The 21,646-nt window shown below is 31.5% G+C and overlaps 2 protein-coding genes across 2 annotated transcripts in view; one reads left to right on the forward strand and one right to left on the reverse strand.

Annotated features, from left to right (window-relative positions):
* Positions 1-3,021: 3,021 nt before the first annotated feature.
* LOC124362258 (mitochondrial 2-oxoglutarate/malate carrier protein-like) lies at positions 3,022-11,885 on the reverse strand. Its single transcript, XM_046816611.1, has 6 exons — positions 11,677-11,885; positions 5,522-5,758; positions 5,233-5,317; positions 4,278-4,491; positions 3,820-3,919; positions 3,022-3,252 (listed from the first exon to the last, which is right to left on the reverse strand). The coding sequence occupies exons 1-6, from the start codon at positions 11,742-11,744 to the stop codon at positions 3,042-3,044; spliced, it is 915 nt and encodes a 304-aa protein (XP_046672567.1). The 5' UTR covers positions 11,745-11,885; the 3' UTR covers positions 3,022-3,041.
* Positions 11,886-13,463: 1,578 nt separating this feature from the next.
* Positions 13,464-21,646, forward strand: part of LOC124362253 (DNA-directed RNA polymerase I subunit RPA2) — a 37,310-nt gene continuing 29,127 nt past the window's right edge. The window contains exons 1-5 of the mRNA XM_046816600.1: positions 13,464-13,684; positions 15,925-16,059; positions 18,191-18,385; positions 19,110-19,349; positions 20,705-20,877. Coding sequence (XP_046672556.1) covers positions 13,613-13,684; positions 15,925-16,059; positions 18,191-18,385; positions 19,110-19,349; positions 20,705-20,877 — 815 coding nt within the window. The 5' untranslated portion in view covers positions 13,464-13,612. The remainder of the gene's footprint in view (positions 13,685-15,924; positions 16,060-18,190; positions 18,386-19,109; positions 19,350-20,704; positions 20,878-21,646) is intronic.

The raw sequence follows: 21,646 nt of genomic DNA on the forward strand, positions 1-21,646 counted from the left end.
ACTGGTAGTGGCCTTGATCTCACTAATTTTATTTTGCCTTTCTCTGAGTGTTTGAGCTAGAATATTTGGTTTCTTCCTATGAAGAATCTTTCAAGCAATAATTCCATTTATGCCCAGTATCTGCATTTCGTTCGTCATTTGTAGTCCACACAATCAAATGCCTTAGTAAAATCAAGTAAGATTGCTGTTGATGTGCTGCCAGATTCAAAATTATCAATGAGAAACTCAACAAGGGTAGTGATTGCCGATATGGACGATTTGACCGTTAGAAAGTCGTGTTGATTCGGGGTGAGTTATTGATGAAGAGATGTGTCAAAAATGTCTTCTGGTCACTACTTTTTCAAACATTTTGCCAACTCTCCTCCAATTAATCAAGGTATACAAATATTTAACATATTTCCTCACCTCTCAAGATGCCGCCTGCCAATAAGTTTTAAAATAGAATTAGGTTAATACTGCTGGATTTGTGTATTTATAGTATTCAAAGATTCATGAAACTGACTTTTCCGATTATTGATTATTTTCAATTGTTAGTGCTTGACACTTGTCCTAGATTTTGTATGTGTAATGATAAATGGAATTTGATTCTGAATAGGATTTTTTTAAACAATTCTCGCAACTGTTCCAGAAATATACAGAACATTAAGTAAAAACGATGTAACATATAAATAGTGTAATTAAAACACTATTCGAAAATATTCATTTAAATATTAACACTAGTTCCGCACCTCTCGTAAAACATAAATATCATCATGTGTGGAACCTAAATGGGATCTTTATGAAAATTGGTCTTTGAAGTCGCCGATTTTGTTTACTTTTACATAAATGTATTATAACCATATAGTGTTGGGGTTAATTCCTTATATTTTTCTTCTCAAACTGAATTTTCATACTTCTTCCGTAATTGTTGCAATTTTTACATCTTTGTGGAGACTATTATTTGACACATACCAACAATTAATTCGTCTAAGATTATGGATTGAAGACGTTGTATTATATTAATATTCCATGTACACGTTACTCTACATAACTGAAAACCGTAGGTCCACGTAGGTTTGAGAATTATTTTGAATATATTCAATTTATTAAAGGAATAAATATTGAAAGTTTTTAAGTTAACCGTAACATTTTTCTTCTTTTTGAAGCCAATTGCTCTTGAAATAGATATAACAAAATGAGTTTATATGAAATTAGGTTCTATTAAACACAATTGAGCTAGACCCTAATATAAAACAAACATAATCTAAGTTACAACCATTTCATAAAAAATATTCAAATAAACAAAACTGTTCATTTACAGAATAAAACATATGATTACAAATTAACATATGATTTACTGCAGTTCCATATATGTTAGTTCCAAGTCAAACACTAGTATAAATGTATACATAACAGTTTTAAGATTTCGGCGTGAAACATGAAAACATTACTGAGAGTAACACTTCATTTCCTCTATTGAGAATAAACATTATGTGTATAGACTTTGCTCCACTGACTTATATTCTCCATTTATGAAACCATATTATTTTGAAGATAATTGAGGCTATTTTGTAGATCCAAAGTATCAATCACAGAGTTTTCATTTCTAGATAGTATAATTTTATCATCCGTAAAAGTGGCTAGAATGGTGATAAAAATGTATTGGAATATCTGCAGTATGCCAGTTTAAATAAAACACGTACAAAATCGATCCGGGAATTCTAAACTCCACTCTCACTTGGACAGATTGTATATCTTGAAATTTTATTATGAATGTCCTGCATTTTCAATAAAATTTGATAATATTGTAGTACGTATGAAATATGTCATGCTTAAGTTTGTAAAGGAGCCCAGGAACCAGCTATGCCAAAGTCTTGTTTCACATCTAGGACAACAAATGCGCAAAACGTTTTATTTCCTAAAGTATGCCTTATAAAATTGACGAATATTATATGCACTTTTTCTACTGTAGAATGTTCTCTTCTAAACCCAAATTGGTGTTTAGGAATTAAATGCGATTTTATAATGGGTTGCAGCCTTTAGGGAATATTGCATATGGTGAAATATTGTGGATTAAAACAACAGTTGGGAATTCATTCGAAGAGATTTCATCAACTATATAGATCCATGATAATTATTATACAGAAATTCAATAATGCTCAATAGAAATAATCTTTCCGGTTCAGTCGGAATAAGTATGTGGGGTATATCTAGTGACAGCTGAAGTATTAATATGGTTTGTAGTAAATATGTATGATTCTAACTACTTTTTAGAGAACAAATTTTCTCTAGGTCCGTCAATATGAAAGGTTGCTATATTGGAGCAAAATGGCGCGTACTAAGCTGACGAATTAAATTAAATTAACCGGGATTTATAAGATGTGCTTTACCAAGTTTGAATTTGTTTTTAACCGTTTCATTGGCTAGTTGTTGATGATCAAAAATTAAAATGGTATTTACGTGTAATCGATACTTTGAAAAACATTCTAGGTACAAACAATTTTCATAACGAAATGTTCAGGAAATTGTATATGTATTCAGGGCCTTAGTCTGCTCTGGCGAGCCCCAGAAAAGACATTCGTCCGGGCCCCGTCATGTCAAGCAACCGTGCGTCCGTCGACATGGTTCCTTCAAAATGACGTGTAGTGGGGCCCCGGTAAAACGTCCCTAAAAACCGGTCTGAGTACGGGCCTGTATGCATTCAAAAGTTATGATTAATTATAAGATCTTGTTTGTTTATTCATTTTCTAACTTAATCTACTCAAACTAATATGAACTCAGAATTTTAGTGTGTGAAAAAGTTGGCATTATCAATTATGGTAATCCTGCATATAACTATGAATATTCCCACAAATTTTAAATGCACCTTGTTAAACGCTTCTTTAACAATCTTATAAATTAAAGTTTAGATTTCAACAATCCTAATCAGTTTCTCTTTGACCATCTATATCGACATCATACTGCCAATCGGCCACGTCTTTCAATGACTTCATAATGACCTTAAAATATTAACACAAAATTGAAATAACATGTTACATTGAGTATTTGCTAACAATTTATTATTATATACCGATAACGTATTGTTTGTACATTGCTAGGAGTTGTTCGTTAACTACGAATAGTATAATAGTAAATGGAGCCACTCTTACGTAGAAAGGGCCAAACCCTTTCCAAAGTGCTAGGACTCCTTCATTTTTGACAGTCTTCACAAAAACATCAACCAATCCACTATACATTGGAATTCCTGCTTCAGATGACTTCATTTGCTGAATCCTATGATAACATTAAAACATACATTAGTGTATTATTTTTTACTTAATTTTAAAAATTCGGAGAAATTTAATAAAATTATATCATACTATCGATTCCAAATTTGTATAAGTCTACGGGCGCTGACATTAGTTGAAACATTCAGAAGAATGAAAATAGTATATGTCACATTATTATTACTTTTGGTAAAATAAATATATTCGATATAAAACGATCTTAGTGAAAAATCATATGTAGGTAAAAATAAAAAATACATCAAAATCTTTAAAAACCTTACAAATTATATGTCCAACAGAATACGTATCTACCCATAATATACGTATGTCTAATTTACAAGACTGGAACTAAAATCAGCGCTAAAATATTTTTAACGTATAAGCTAAATTATTTATGGTAGAACCATAAAGGTATGCTAAGAGTATCTCGGTTTAAACTTATAAATTAATTCAATTATCTTGTTAGCTTGTAATAGTTTACACAATAATTTTAAAGTGAACCACGTCACGATCAACAACATGACTAAACAATATATAATCCTGCAAATAATATGCTGCTTTCTAAGATATTAACCTAGTCTTTGCAACATCTAGTGGGATCGTTGAAACAGAGTACACCATTCCAGAGACTACACTACTTGTCAAGTGGCAATTTATGTCATCCTCCATGTATCCTGGAACAAAAGTAAAACATACTATTACCTGCATACAGGTCAAAACAATAATGGACAGTAATATATATATTTCCAATAAATATTGAATCACAAAAATTACTTGTTCCACCGGGATCTGATAATCATGATTAAGATTCTTCGATTCATCCATATTAAACTTTAATCGTCCACAATCGTCATAAAAATAACTTGTAATCCAGTTTCTGACATAAAAACTAACAGTAAATCAATCAAATCGTTACTGAAGTAAAATTGCAAACGTACCCAAAAATATTTCGGATTAATTAGTGTAGCAACACAACATGTGAATAAAGAAGTTTGAAACTTAACAAATAACACGTTTTATAAACATAAGTACCATTGTTTATAAGAAAATCTTTCGCCCGAGTGTAGCTGACAAGCTGTGTAACATTAGCAAACATTGCCCTTAAAATTGTAGGACTGAGCCCAGCAAACATTCCTTTTCTCCCTTCTTCGATAGCTAAACGTTTGAGGGCATCAAATATATTTTTGTAGTTTCGTCTCTCTGAAGGAGGTAGCTTTCCATCTGCAGTCATCCTAACAAAAGCCACCTGTTGACAATAAATAATAATTCAAATTTGTTTATATAACAATAATTTGAATACATAACAATAAAGAAATGTAATTGTTTTTGTTGTTAGCTGTCTTAAACACAGTCAGTATGGAATACAGTACATTTGATTCTATTGCTTTGTTATTGGAGATCCTATTTATGAAAATTATATTTTTATTTCACTATTAAAATTTTTATTAAAATAATAAAAATAAATCTTATGGATAATAATTATAAGATTAACGTTTTAGAAGTTAGACAGAAACGATCACATCTTGCCTCTGGAATAAGTTTCAAGACATGTGAAAAATATGTAATTTTTTATATGCACGTCCGAGCATGCATTTTAGAACAAAGAAAATTGAGACCAACCTTTAAAATGGAGTAGCAGAAAGTGTTGCCTAAAGTTACAGTATTTCCTATTTATTCCAACTCCGCTTCGAGAAGCATAATTAAAAACAGTGAAATATCCTATGAACCATTAAATAAAGACTGAGTATTTTAATGAAAATGACAAATTCCTTTCCCAGAACCAGATTGACTCCTTGCTCCCATGAGGAGCCAACCCTGTTAACACTACAATAACTCAATGTAAAATAAACTTCATACCTTATAATAATTTACTACCGTATCATGATCATGATTCTTGTATTAACAGTTAATAATTATAATGGTTGGAGTTTTCACTTTTTAAGTTACAATTACATTTAAAAAGAACCTTACTTCTTTAATTCCTTACATCAGATGGCGTAGCTATAAATGATCCGGCAAATCCTGCCAACAATCCCGATGTCACTTGAGGCGTCAGTCCTGAATATCCAATACTAAATGAAAAATATTACAAACTAATTAAACATATAATAGAGAGGTACTATTACTAAGCATGTCATACTTAACCTAATTTTGAAGATCACAGCTAAAGGTACAATATATAGTATTTTTAATAGTTATTGAAGTAGGTTTTTATATTAAATTTAGATAACAAGTATAAGAGCCAACTGCACCATTTTCTGCAGTGGTAAATTTACCTGTAAAGATATTCCAATGTCATCTGATACATGCCCATGCGTAGGGTAGTGTACGTTGCTTGTCGGAACAGATTTGCTGACATACCAGAATATAGGCCACGAATTCCTTCCCGTTTCAATATTTTACGCGTCGCATCTATTGATGATGTGTAGTCTCTCTCCGCCCCTCCTTCTCCACTTAACTGCATTCTATTCTTAATTAAATCCAGTGGCTGGACAATCAATGTCCCTGTCATTCTGTATCAAACAAAACAATTATGTTTTAGCTTTGTCGTGTTTACGAACTACTTACAATATTTGAAAAAGTAAATAACGAGAATTTTGTATACGATACACGTTAGCAAAATTCGGCAAAAGAAAATAATATAAAGAGCAACAAAATATCTAAAGTTATATTTTTATCTTAATTTTATTAAGGTAACTAAATTATTATATATTTTGTAATTTATATTTCTCGCGTTAAATACGGAAGTAACGAACATTGTTTCATTAGAATAACATTTCTATAATGGAATAACATCACCTCTTATTGGTCCTATATTCTAGTTGACCCCTACAGATATTCAATTCATTGCGAATAGTCGTGTGTCTTGGATCACCTGCTGAATATACACATATATAAAACATAATTCTCGGTCCAACTAGAAACCCTATTGATTTTGGGATCAAGAGATAAAAGGGCAGTCCATTTGTTTATGCAATAAATCTGTCGTTACCTTCTTTTAGATCTTTTAATACCCCATTGTAATGTTTTTTCGTAATAAAAATATAGTATTAAACTTTTCATAAATATTCTTAAATGATTTACAATTGAGGAGGTAACATTCAAAACCTCACATGTCCATCAAATCAAAATTTACACGAAAAGAGAAAAACTCTTCTCCAGCAACCTTGTTAATTGAAACAAAAAATAAGCTGCCCTACACCTTTTCCTTGTCCCCAAAACACATTTTCTAAAGCTTTCGAGCCTAAAATGTGCTAGGTTCACTAAATATTTAGGTTTAAATTTTGGACATGTGAGGTTTTGTTTGAATCTTTGGGACATGTGAGCTTTTGTTCAGAAATGAGGTTCATTTTGTGTTGTTTTTGACTGGATTCATTTGCAGTAATTGAATGATAAAATTAAACTTAAGTAAGCACAAATTTATGTCTAGGTAAAGGTTAATAAGAACATTATATACAGATTACAATATTATATTATTTAACACCACAAAGTTAAAATACCAAAAAGATAAATTACTTAAAGAATATTAAAGAGTTGAATTTATATTCTAGGAATTAAAAAATCATGTATAAAGTGAAATGAAAATCTCTCATTGTGTTTTTAATAAGTCTTTTACACTAAATGTGAAGCGCACAATCGTCTTCTAGGCAGTCACACTGGGGCACCTCGATCTCTTCCTCAATGGTTGGTGTATTTTCTCCGTGTATTATATCATTGTACCAGGAGAGGCTTTCATCCCTACCCCAATGTTCACCAAAACAGATTTTTCAATAGGGCCATCAACATCCTTTTTCTTTGCATTGGTAATAGGGTGAATCAAAGGCACTTCTCGAAGCGGAGCCTTTAAAATAGTTGCCCAATTCATTCCCTTTTTTAGTAGGGTTAACTGTTTAAGGTTTTCATCCTCGAACCTAAAATATTCGTTGGCTTTTACCCTCACTGAGATGGTGCCTTTAGAGGATACTTTCTTTGTCATAAATATTCTCTTTTTTTCACTGATCATAGCTAATGGTTTGAGAGAAAACCTTCTTTCCCCCCCAAACTCTTCAAATCCTTTAGATTCCAGTCAGTGCCTAGAACTTTGACAGGACCCACTTTCCTATACTCTTCCAAATATTCCTCTTTATTTATTATTGTTGGTTTTTTTTCTTCAATATTCTTTCTACATCTGCCCAAACACTCTGTCTGCGGGTAAAAAAGAATGTCCACGGACAGGAAAAGTAATTGAAATTGTCTCCAAGTTCCCTTCCGTTTTAGCCAAAAATGTACATCAAACAATGCAAAATATGGTTATTCTTATTTTGGCCCGTGCACCCATCACAGAAAAGTCTAAGATGGGTGATAGATTCATCGAATTTGTAGGAGCTCAAAAAATTTATCAGAGCAGACCCAACTTCTGTAGATCCACGTCCCGCCTGCTCTTCAGACCACATAACAAAATTCAGGCCTTCTTTGTATTCACATCCGTAATACAAACATTGTATAGGGCTCAGCTGCCTTGCATAGAATGCTTGTTGTACAGGTGTTCGTGGAAGACTCTGAACCTGTTGCATGTCAAAACATAATGTTTACTTCATTGCCTTTAACTTCTTTCAAGAGTTTCATAAAAAAAGCTTTAGCGCGTTTTTTGTGAATAGGTCTTTTGGACAAAAAGTCCTTGCTTCTCATGAGGTGTTGCGCTTTTTATTTTATTATCCATCATTGCACAAAAACTGCAGATGTCCGATGCTGGGGATTTGAATCCGATATTGAAACTCATTGCAGAATATACGTCTAAACATAGATTTTGTGACTTTAAGATCATTGGAAATTGTAGAGCTATCATAAATAGTCCACAACTTTTTTAATTGACAGGTCACTACTGAGGTAGACTCTTTTGGTTTTTTTCCTGCTGTAATGGCTCTCTGAACCTTTTAAATTACCTATAAATTCTCTAACAGAAATTTTTCTTTAGAATACTCTTACCACTTACTCGATCCCCCACCTCGGTTTTTCTACAAAGTCCTTGCCAAGACGAAGTTTCTTCAAAAATTTGCCTAACCCTGTCTGATTTGAATTTAGTTAAGTGCAGAAAAAAATGATTTGCAGACTGTGATATTACTTCCATTAGCCACAGGAAACACGTAATGAGCCGAAAAAGCTGTGAGATTTACTTTTTTTAGGTAGGCCTAGGCCTAGGCAATTAGTTGTGCGGGATCTCTGACGCTTTACTCCAGAATGTGAAATAAGTCTACTTACTTTTTGATCTTGTAGTTGTTTGTTAGAAGAACAGTACAGGGTTTTTTTCGATAGTTCAATGCATCCTGAGGGCGCACTTTACAGCACTGAAATACCTTAGTATTATGTTTACACGGGGTAAAAACATTGCAACCAGATGGAGCAGAATGTCTTAAATTCTTAGCAATTTCACGCTTTGTAGGTTTCTTAAACTTCTTCCTACTTCCTTTGAGACGTATTTTTAACTAATACACCACTTTCACAGGTAATATTTTCCATATTTTCACATGAAAACACTATGACTACTATTGTAAATGCAAAATCTACAGTGCATAAACCTCAAACTGAATGGACAGCTATAAAAAACAGCTGACACGTCTTTGACAGGTCACGTGACCTGCAAGGCGTGCTCCTATTGGCTCTTGGTACATGTGAGGTTTTGCTTGGAACTGTCAATAAAATAAGTGAGGTTTTGCTTGGAAAGTGATAATTTATATATTGATTTAAAATAGATTGTGTGAGCTTTTGACTGGAAAAGATGTGTAGTCATAAAGACATTCACTAACAGTTTATAATCAGTGCTCAGCTCGATTTTTTTCAATTTTGGACATGTGAGCTTTTGAATGTTACCTCCTCAATTATCATGTTAAAATTGAAAAATAATTAGCAGAGTATTAACTTTGTAACTTAATTATACAAATTACTTACACAGATCCGAGTTAAACTTATTTGTCTTCATGCATTTTTTACTTTGCCTTATTTTTTCATAGTTTGACTTATTAGTTGACCTAAAATTAATATAACCAAACTGAGAAGAAAATAGAGATAGGTGAGAAAAGAAATACTGTAAATAGCTCTGAAATCCCTTTTAACCCTTTAATTCACCATATCCCCACATATAAGTTGAGTAGACAGATGGACTACTGAAACCCACAGAGTCCTTACTTTTCTGCTGGTCATATAGCTGTTATGGAGGGCCCCAGTTGTGATTTCTGAGACAGGAAATGTTTATTTTTCAAAATTATGTTCTCTAAGAGGATTAGGTTCTACATAAAGTGAAGAATTATAGTATTGTACTTTGGGGAATATCTAGTACCAAGAGCTTATTATCTCGATATTTAGTTACCTTATGACATATATATCGTTTCTTTTTCCACACCACATTGAACTAACGACATCCCTTATCTGGTAGATTTGACTGTAAGCAGTGGTCACAAGTTTCATGACTTTTATCTACAAAGCTCTGTCAAAGGTTTGCCTACTGGGTTTACACGATGACCTCATCGTGTCGATCAAGGACCAAATAGTAATAAGTTCGGCCCTGTAGGTACTTTCATGTGTTGAATAGACCTAGTTTTAGTAACGCTGTTGATACATGCCATGCGGAGTAAAGTAAATCAATTTAAAAAGAGGAAAACTTTTCTAAAATTGTACATAATAGTCTGCAATGCGATTTATTTTCAAATCTGCCAATTTGTTAAAAAAAAGCTATTTTAATTTTACAAGTTTTTTAAGTGGAATAAAATAGTTTGAAATTTTCACTTTATTATGAAGATAAATAAGTTTTAAGAACAATTTATTTGCAACAGCATTGAAGCAATCAAGTTTAAATTCAGACCCAACAAAGTGTTCAAAATATTCTATGGTTAACACATTTTATTGATAGTTCTTAACAGATACTTTGTACATTGAATGAGAAGTAGCAAACACAACAAAGGTGCGTTATACGATATATAAATGTGTCTTAAATACTAACTAAACTCTTATTGGGTTATAACAAAGTTTAAAACCCCATAGAGGTATTTGATAAATATTATTTTGATGGTATTATTTGTACCAACAACAAGCTTTGATTGAGGAAAAGGAAATAAAGGTCGCTTTGCACAGCTCGAGTATCAGATCGCCAACTGCCTTGTGTAGAAGTATTAGGGTTTAAGGGAAATGTCATAATAGAAAGAGGTCAATTTGTAACTTTCTTTAGTAGTTAATATTGTTGATTATCTTTATTTAAGCTTCTAGAATGAAAATGTTCTCTAATTTACTGTGTATATTCTAGGATGTGGTTGTATTTTTCTATAAAATTTTTTTTCTTACTCTTTATGTTTAGAAATTTACTTTTATTCAATCGGAATCATTAAATCAAATCAAATCAAATATTTATTTGTTGTAAACATGTTCACATGTATAACAAAGTCAACTTAACGGTTACTTAACCTAACTTAAAGAGTTAACAACTTCGTAAAATTATATTACATCGTATAAGCAGGTTGTAACTAGAAAGTTCTTTAGTTTTTGTCTAAATCTAGTGAGTGGCAGCTCTTTAATACCTTCCGGCAAAACATTAAACATTTTTATGCCTTGGTATAGAAAACTCTTCTGAGTTGCAGAGTATCTGCATCGTTCACTTATAAGTTTATTTTTGTTTCTAGTTGCATAGTTATGGACCTCAGACATTGCAGGCAAAAGTGCCAAGTTCCTCTTAACAAACAAGAGTGTGCTAAATATATACATAGAAGGCAATGAAAGGACACCTAACCTAATGAAGAGCTCTTTACAGTGGGCCTGCCAGTGTGCATCACAAATCAGACGGATTGCTTTTTTTGCAGCACAAAAAGCTTCTGTACATATCCATGGTTTGCCCAGATTGAAGTTCCATAAGAGAGGTAGCTATGTATGTGGCCATAGTAAACACAGAGCAGAACACCAACAGAGACACTGCCTTTAAGTGCTCTGATCATGAAAATGCCTTTTGAAATTTTGTTCGCAAGACTGTCAATTTGCTGATGCCATTTAAGATTGCTCTGGACTGTGAACCCCAAGAATTTTGAGAGGGTTACTTCCCATTATTTGTATATAATTGCTATGGTACAAGGTAATTGAATTGAGTTGCTAATTATACTCATATTATAAAAACTACCACTAAATTATTCCACTACCTTCTCGTCTTTTTAAATTTCAAATAAAGCATCTTTCTATTACAACCAAATGATCGACATATTTTATGGCCCTTGTTCTTTCGCTACAATAGTATATAAATGAATAAAAATTAAATATTAAATACACATATTGCTGAATTCTTTAAGCTACCGAATTAGACTTCATCTCACAAGTAAAGTGTAAATCTGCTATATAACTATACTGTATACACCATATATTTGATTGTGACGGAAATCAAGTTTAGAAACATAAATACTAGTTTATTAAATTAACTTACCCACTTAGTCCTCCAATAATAAATTTTGCATAATTTGGCACGTGAACTGGTTTTCCTTGCGATCCCATTCCACAATAATTTCAATTTGTAACTGTAAAACGTGAAATTCAATTATAATTTTAGTAGAAAATAAACTGTCACTTTAATTTTGTAACTTAAAATAATACGAAACCGGTATCAAATTCTTAAAAAACCATGTGTTTGGTAAAGTTGATTATTAAACATAAACTTAACTTGTTCACTCAATGATAAGCCTTTCACATTCACAGTCGACATACTACTATACACTTTTATTCTTTACTCCATGCCCTTGGAGTACTCAGTATGTTACATAATATGTTACACTTTTTATCTAAAGTTATTTTAATATCTCCAAGGTTATATTTAGTTTATTTTTTATATTGAGATCTTACCAATGTAATTTTAAATATTTGTATTACAATATTGACATTGACATTACCTAATGTTGTTATATGAATAAAGTTGTTGTTATTGTTATTGTAAAAAACAGTTGAGCAATATTGGAGTGAGATGTTTACAAACTAAAGTCCAATATAAATATCACTAAATTTAGAAGTACCAATAAAGTATTAATAAGTTTTAAATTGGCGCCACGTGTAAAGTGACGGAAAGAAGGGCCTCCAGTTTTTATGAGCTAGGGTGGGATACTACAACGGGAGAGTGTTAAAATTGACTCTGTAACAATTTTTAACACTGACTTTTCACTATATCATTTTATTGCTTACTTTTTGTAAGTATCATACGTATGTAGCGCATGTATTGTGTGTGGTAGGCCTACGTGAAAATGAAGATTGTACTATTTATTTATTGTAAACCCTGTTTTCATCGTAATTATAGTCCGCAACAATCTGTCATCAGATATCTGAAACGTTTCAGGGAAACAGTCAAATTTTTATCCTGATTCTGAATAAAATGCTGGTTAGACAATGTCTTGTCAAGATATATTTATTGTATGAACATTTGTTGTTTGGAATTTTTACACTCGTAGGTTGTACCAAGTTATTATAGCTCGTAAGGATCAAAGTAGGATTCATCCTATAAAAGTTGATACAAAATTATAGATGCTCATCATTATATAATTAATTCCAATACTAAAACAGGAAACTAGCTGATAGTTGAGTGTAAAACGAATATTATTAGTACAAGTGCTTTTGCTGACTCAACATATCTAGGTAAATGGCCAATGGTACAAAAAGGTCTAACCGAATTCAACAAAGATGTCGTGGATAGGAATTAGTACTTGACAAACACTTTATAATATTATGATGTAAGGTTGAGAATGGGATATTTTTGAGACTCACGCCGATTACATCACACGAAATTATTAGATAGTCCTAATTGTAAAAAATGTAAGAGTGGTGTTGAGGAATCGACTGATCATATGTTCAATCACTGTTTTGGTTATATTAAGGAAAGTAAATAGGTATGTTTGAAAAATTTAGGAAAGAAAATTGTTCAAATTCATCACATTTACTAACTCTTCTTCAGACGGATCATTATCGTCTCTGGGAACACATTTTAAAATTTCAAACATCCGCAAAAGTACAGGTTTAAAATTTCAAATATATGATATATAAATTTAAATGCTCTGAAAATAACATTTTCTTGAGAAATTATTCATGGAAGAAAAGTTAAAACGTAAAAGGTGTGGCAACTAAGTGGAATCAATTACTAAATCTTGAAAACAAAATACGTATGACTTCATGGTATAAATACAAGCCCAAAAGGGAGCTGTTTTTGGTTTGGTTGACTCTGACTGAGACTGACACCATGTGTAATTTTAGAGGTTATGTTTTCTTTTGTGATTTGGAAGAAACGTGTTTTTAGTGTTTAGTGCCATTTTGCTTGAAGTTATAATATATTTTTAGTACTTAGTAATAGTATGTGAGTGTTGTTTGTTTTAATTTAGTACAAAATGACTGGAAAAACTACATTAAGAAACTTAACAGCACCAAACTATGGCAAACCATCTGAAGCTCAGAATGAGGTAGGTTAGGTAACATTTTATTTATATCTGGTTGATATAATGTGATAAAATTCTGATCTCTCAACTGCATATGAAGGTAATTTAAAAGGGTTTCTGTTTTTCATCATTTTAGCTACTGTTTGCAAGGGCCAACAGTAGCTAAACATCAACAAATCAACAGTAACGAATGTGTAACGACGAATCTACAAGGTGGACCGATGCTTCTAGGTATCGAATGAGGCAAATCACAAAACGATTATGATTTCTCATAACTAGGCCTAGTGTTAACCTAAAAACAGACACAAATGTATCTTTCTCCGCGGTGATGTTTATTCATTGTTTTCCTCTTGTTATTTTGATCTTGTTTGCCATTGTGCAACTACTTTTGGCATCTCGATGTTGCTTTTCCTGATTTGTTATGTTATATTGTGTAGTCATTTACAGCATGAGGCATATTACTGTGACCGTAACCTAGGTCAGTGATATTGGAGTGGTGGCGAGACACATTGTGGGGGAGAAATGTTTCTACAAACATAGACTAGGCACTGCCATCACTTTAACTTCCCTGCTTGTTGGTGATTATAAACAGACCAATGTTTTATGCATGACTATACAGCTTTAGTCTGCTCCGGCCGCATTCACAGACAGCTATATGCCTCGTACTGTAAAGAAATAGACGTTCTTTCTCTCTTGTAGTGTTAGTGAGTGCTGTTTTCTGTATATTAAATGTAAAAGATAGTGTTGTGAGTGCGCTTTAAATTATACTACTATTGTCAGAATGGATAAAAAAGATGTGTTCTTTACAATGTGAGTTTTAATTCTTTGTGCACTTCTACAATAGTGGCCATTTTAGGCCATGGCCCTGCTATGTAGAATCATAAGGTTAGGCGAGTTTGTAATATTTTTAACTGTCAAGTATTAGTGATCAGAATTTTGGAGTTTTATATTTTACTGATTGGTACTATCTCGAGTGGCATTTGGCATTACTGTTCTTTATCCCATATTACTGGTCTTTTTCCTAATTTTGTTTGTTTTCAGCCTAGATCGAAAATTAAATAGTTTTTTTTTTTTAATTTACTTTTCAAGCATTTTCCTTTTGTAAAAGGATAAGCGTAAGTTGTAGTGTTATTATTCAATAAACTTTACAAAATAAAAAGTAGCCTATTAGTATCTTATCAAATCAATCTGTAAAACGTTCTGAATAATCTAATAAGGTCTATTTAAATGTAATTTCCTTTATCAAAGGTTTGATTAACACTATTAATCAACTGAAATGCCAAAACTTAATTTGTTAGTCTATTGTAGTCATTATAAATGGAATATACTCACTTTTATTAAAGAAAAGATTATTTTTATATAAAAAGTACTCTGACACCACTGTGGTGTCATCGGTTCTACAGTGTGGACACGTGTCACTCTGACTAAATGTTTACGTTTAAACTCTTGATATAATACATACAGGCATATATAGTAATAACATTACTAAATAATATCATTTTTGTTGATAAAATGTTACTTTTTACTTAAAAAATACCATATGACGCCACTGTGGCATACTAATTATGTTCAGTACTAATGGTGTTGACATGCAACATACTTTCCAAATATTTATACCAAATAATAATAGTGAAACATGTGAAAAAATATCGGAGATCCGGGTTAGCTAGAACTAATGGCAATAAACATGTAACAGACTGGTGGAAATTGAGTGCACTAATCAGAACAACTGACTAAAAAAAATCAGCTGAAACTCAATTTTTAAATATTAAAAAGTTTAATTATTACTTTTAAGACTGTTTTCCGGAAACCAAGGTTTGGTATTCTTAGAAATCTAAATACACATTTAATACACCAATAATTTCAATTTATTATTAAATTGGAAAAAAATAAATGGCTTTAAAAAAATCTGTACTTGACGCAACCGGGATTAAATGTGTTAAGAAAATTATTGCAAATGCAACTGGTTTACCTTTTTCTTGCCATTGGAGAAATATTTAAAAAATAAATAAGTCACTAGTTATTTGCCAGATCTAAGGTTTAATAACTTTATATTAAAATTAAAATTAAAGTTAATGTTGTTATACATTATGTCAATAAAAGAAACATACTCTTGTTAATTTGCTACCATTTTACTTGACACTCAATTTTCAGAAGTAAGCAATGTATCTAATATAAATAGCGATGCCTATAAACATGTAGGCTACATGACTTTGTGCTATCTGTAGTCTAATTTAGATTTTTGTTCTGTTTTGTTGTTTCAGTTTTTGAAATCGTTGGGTGAACCACATGTAGCATCATTCAATTACATCCTTAAAGAAGGTATACAACAAGCTATTGATAATTTGACTCCAGCTCATTTTAAGGTTGGACAGAAACAAGTCAAACTATCAATTAAGGTATTTACTATCAATCTCATAATTTTGACTTTTTTTAAGCATATTGATGAAGTAATATTGTATCTAAGGCTATATATATATATATATATATATATATATATATATATATATATATATATATATATATATATATATATATATAATTTAAGAAGTTTTTGAAGAAGGTGGTACGAATATTGAGTTAAGCTGTATTTCACTTTCTGCTTAGTGCAGCGTCTGAAAACTGACACTGGTACAGATTGATTCCTGGAATCTGGAGTCCATTGTCTATCTGAAGAGATCCATAAAAAGTCTGTGATGAAGACGACGTTCAAAGCGAACTCTTTGTATAGTTCCGACATAACAGACACCTAGGCCACAAAGGAGCTTAGTCTGGTTACCTAGCAATTGTTTAGCGTAATCTAGATGAAAATGTATCCTCATTGTCTCGTGAGTTGCACAATTGATTGCGCTAAGATGTTTTAGACATATCCCTAAGCATGAAATGGAGCTTAATTCAATATTTACATTGAATCATCCCTTCCCACATAAGGTGAAGAAGGTGGTATTCATAATGAATATAAAATTTAACCCTGAGATTAGAACCAACTCAGACCTTGATATGTGCCTCAGAAACTTATTTGACCACCAATCAAGTTTTGTGTAATGAGGAAGTTGATAGTCAAGTTCCAGAACCACATGCTGATATAGGAAGCATTCCTGGTGAACAATCATCTTTACCATACTCTCCTGTAGGATATCAGGGTGAGCATTTAAATGGACTCAGTCACTGATTGTCATTCAGAACTTTCTAGGAGTTTGGTGGATTGGTATTTTCCTTGGTGGGAAAGATGTGAACAACAACAAACAAATTATAGTATTTGAACATAGCACTTCATTCATTGCAATTAATACTATTTACTTTATTCATTAGAAAATGTTTAAAAAGTCTTAAATTGGTAGAATACATGGCTTTTGTCGTCAAAGATATTAAAGTTGAGAAAATTTACTAAAAACAGGTGTATTGCGTTTTTTATCAATAATAGATTCAGTGTAAAATTTAAAGTTAAAATATCGAACATGACAGGAAATCATTGCTAGAAATGAGTATGTATTAAGAGATAGTTGAGCTCAGACTAAATGTATATATATGTTAAAAAATTATACAAGATTTTGGTCTATCCACTCACATAAGCTACTCAGCTAATAAGCCTATGATGTGACATAATGGCATTAACAACTTTCATGTGTTCATCATATCATGTAAAATATAAACTCTATGAAACTGTTTGAGAGTGGTTAATGAGTTAACAAGCTCAGAATTTTTATAAGGTACATTGTATTATAGTCACTTGATATATTTATTTTCCATCCATTTTCCATCAACCCTCTATTATGTAACAATACCAATACATACATTTTGTTGATATTTAACAATATTATTAAGTTGTATTGTCTGTCACACTTAGATCATTTTTACTTATAACTTTTACTTATAACTTATACTTGGAAAACAGAGTTAAAGTAATAATACTTTATTGTAGAGTGATCTACACTAAAACCTTTTTATCTCCTAACTTAAATCATTAGTTATATTTCTCCTACAACAAGAAGCTGAGAAACTTTTCATTGCACTTAGTCCTTAAAGGACCTTTGCATTTGCTTCTGGAGTGAATATATCTGTCATGTTACCTCGGATGGAGAAGAGTCCAGGTCTGTACACCAGCTTCTCCATTCAAAGTGAGCAGGGGTAGTTGGTTATTAGGTGTATTATCAATGTAATGATGGGGAGAATGGTTAATAGAAAGAAATATTATATGAGCACTTGGTATAAAGTAAAAACTACTCTCTCCATCTGTATCAGTATGATCCTTTTTACCTTAACAATATTAACTACATTATCATAATTATTGTTTTTACAGTGTTTGGTGATACCTTCAATTGCCTAAGCTTCCATGAAAACCAGAAATACCACAAAATTGTTGTTGATTACCAGAATATTGTGATTAATTAAAAAAATATAGTAATTGATTCTTGACTTCCTCTATCTGTTTGATTTTGTTTTTCTCGGCTCCAATCAGTTGTATATTGAATGACATTTGTTTTAAGTATAGCTTAGTGGTAAATTGCTACATTACAGTTATGTGTTTAGAGTGGATACCTTCTCCCAGCAGCTGTCCCACCCGGCACTCCAGGAGTCAGATCTCCAATAATATACCCTACAGAGTGTAGGCAAAGAGGCAGCACCTACAAGGGCACATTTCATGTGATTCTGGATTGGACTGTGGACGGCCAACCTCAACCTTCTCAGGACTATGCCATCGGTCAGATTCCCATTATGGTAAAGGTGAGGATCTCTTGTTGTTTTCATAATTATTAGTTGGGATGGTAGTTAATTTTGTTCAATAATATGGCAATTGGTTAGTTAATAGGTTGTTGATCATGTAGTAACTAATTGAATCGTTGAAATTGGTTTGGTAAATTTTAACTATATTTAGTATCTTGCCGGGTTTTCCTTTATTTAATTCAAAATGTTGTGTAAAAAATGTACTTCAGAATTCTTAAACAAATATATAATGTATTGTCTTGGTGTACAGTTGAATATAACTGGTGTTATTTGATCAGTTTTAATATATTACTTGGAAAATTAGAAACATATAAGTGTATTTTTTTATGCAAATGTATTTTACAACAAAATAATTATTTCACTTACTGATTAACTAAACAAGAAGTTTTCTTCTTATATCTTCAAAAGAGTCACATATTATTTTTTCATTTAGTGGACATCATATTGATTCAGCACAGTACGGTACCATTTTGTTAACGTTAAACTTAGTCAACAACACAGCCTCTTTGATTTAAGGCCATCTTAATTGCACTTATTAGGCATTTTACTGAGCACTGGTTTACTGGGCTATTAACAAGAGTCAACTGTACTGGGAATCAAATCAAGGACACTAAACCTAATTCAAATTGATATAATTGTAGTGTGTTAATAAACATATTTAAATATCCTGTAAGTGTTTAAGTAGCATCTTTTACTTTAGTTTTTAGCTATATTTTTGTTTCAGTCAAAAGCCTGCTACCTGGCAGACATGAGCCCCAGCCAACTCATCAACAGGAAAGAACATGCAGATGAATGGGGTGGATACTTTATAATTAAAGGACACGAGAAACTGATCCGCATGCTTCTTATAACTAGACGAAATTACCCGATAGCGGTGAAACGCTCCTCATGGAAAGCCCGTGGATTGTTGTTCTCAGACCTGGGGATTATGATACGTTGTGTAAGGGAGGATCACACATCTGTTGTAAGTGTATCAAAACTGTATAGCTGTACTTAAGTTGTACACCACCAACCAATTCTGATTAATGATTAAAATTACAATGTTGTGCGGGATGTCTACCATTATGGTCTGCAGTTTTTAAAACAGCACTCTGTAATTGTTGATTAATGAAAAATGTTGATCAAGATTATTAAGATCTGCATAAAAAATTATTATCTATTTCCTTTTTAAAAGACCACTGTCCTCTTTCCATAGAAGCTGGACTCTAGCCTTTCTGTTTCAACCTTTTGTTAAAAGTATCAACCAGAAATCTCAGCAGTTTCTGTAAAGCATCTTCTAAAAATCCTTGCTAAAAAAATTATTAACTTCATAAATTTTAATTATTATAAAAAAATTACTTTCTATTAAGCATGAATATTACTAAATTATTATACATGTAAAAAGAATTTATTTGTGCAATAAATTATATAAAGTTATAAAATCCTAACAAATTTCATTGTCACAATGTCTTTGTTAGTATATGAATAAAAAGCAAGCACAACACATAAGTTTATTTAAATCTACTTAAAAAAATTCATTACCATTTTGCCAACGTCAAATTTCACTATTGTACCTGATAAAATAAATAAGTTTTAGACTTTTGCAAAAGTCAAAGTAAACTCAGTTCAAAAGATTTTATTCTTGATCTTCTCAAACTAAAACTAAAAAATGTTCATATCATATTGGATATAGTATGGTATGAAAAAATAAAAAAAGTATTTTCTTAAATAATTCATTTGAACATGACTTAATTTTTTACCACTTAATTTTTTTTCATGTTTTCCACTTGGAATAAAATATAAGCTCACAACTTTAATCTTATTAGTTATTGTACATATCATTTCCATGTAATTATGTATTCTCTTTTCATAGTTCATTATCTTTTACATCAGTATATGCTTTTTGATCCATAATTAAAAATGTCTGATAACTTGATTTGGGATTAAAGACATTTTTTGATGGAATGAAATATTGTGTAAACAATCTTATAACTGGTGAGGACAGGCTTTCTTATTAGTAAATGTTTGGAATCTTAAGTGTTTGTTTTGAAAATGTTCTTCAGAAATATTATTTCTTTAAAATATTGAAAATTATTTTTCCTGAGATAATAATTGCATATTTATTCTACTAAATAACTACATAAGTCAATAATATTGATACTGTACTCTAAGATTGTTTTTGTAAATGACTAAATTTGTATTCGCAATAAATTTAGTCGTATGCTTTGGAAAAAAAGATATCTTTCTAAAAATCTGTAAATACCAAAGTTTAAATATACTAAACAACATTAATAAATTCAATGATCTAATGGGCTAATAATTAAATTTTGTTGATTCCAGAACAATGTTCTACATTTTGTGACAGACGGTACAGCAAAGCTCATGATTAGCCATCGCAGGACTCTGTACTACACACCGATAATGCTGATCCTCCGATGTCTCACAGATGCATCAGATGAATCTGTTTTCAAAACAATAATGGCAGGCTATGAGGATGATTTGTACTTCAAAGGGTTAGTATTTTTTTTTTTTGCTATAAGTAGGTTAATCCTCAAATTCGTTCCATGAGTCTAGTGTAATAATTTTTTGACAGGATATGGATAATCAAAAATCAGGTTAAATCGTATGTTGAGAGGGAACTCTTGAGTCAGCTACCAGACCGTGCATCTGAGCTCCGCTTTTATCATGAGGCTAAAGTTCAAAACTAAGTTATGAATAGGAACTCGTCTCAAATTCATAAATGATTTACTTCAGAAACATAGGTTTTAGTGTCTCAATAATAATGCATTGTTAAAAACATGATCATCTATAAATACTAATGGTTTATAATTTATTTTAAATATAAAGTTACTTATGGTAAAATCTAGACTAGATATAAATTATAAATAATTAGTATTAACAGATAATCAAATTTATAACAATTCAACAGCATTAAGACAATAAATCTGTTTTTATGAGTATTTCACTGGTGCTGCCAACTGTAGGAAGAGGAATTTTACCTTAAATAAGTCCTTCTTGAATTTAAATCAATACTTGTACGTTTTCTATGTATGTACCATGAATAAAAATGATTATTTAATTTGACACATTTCGTAGGTATGGTGGGAAAGATTGATTCAATGTGAATGTTGAGTTCAGCTCCTTTTCACCTTCAACTTGGTGCAGCATCTGAAATCTGACGCTGTCATAGACCAACTCCTCCTGGAATCTTGAGGGATCCAAAAAAAGCTTCTGCACTGAGAAGAAGGTGAAGTGTAGCTAAACTCAACATTTGCATAAAAA

Source organism: Homalodisca vitripennis, chromosome 5, assembly GCF_021130785.1.
Source record: "Homalodisca vitripennis isolate AUS2020 chromosome 5, UT_GWSS_2.1, whole genome shotgun sequence".
In the NCBI taxonomy this organism is placed as follows: Eukaryota; Metazoa; Arthropoda; class Insecta; order Hemiptera; family Cicadellidae; genus Homalodisca; species Homalodisca vitripennis.

What these genes read in the sequence shown, in the direction of transcription:
- LOC124362258 (XM_046816611.1), bottom strand. Translation starts at nt 11,744, where the DNA reads ATGGGATCGCAAGGAAAACCAGTTCACGTGCCAAATTATGCAAAATTT. An exon ending in ACATTGGAATATCTTTACAG is followed by an intron (nt 5,318 to 5,521) that starts GTAAATTTACCA and finishes TTTTTCATTTAG; the next exon opens with TATTGGATATTCAGGACTGA. An exon ending in AGATTTTCTTATAAACAATG is followed by an intron (nt 3,920 to 4,277) that starts GTACTTATGTTT and finishes CTTTTGTTCCAG; the next exon opens with GATACATGGAGGATGACATA.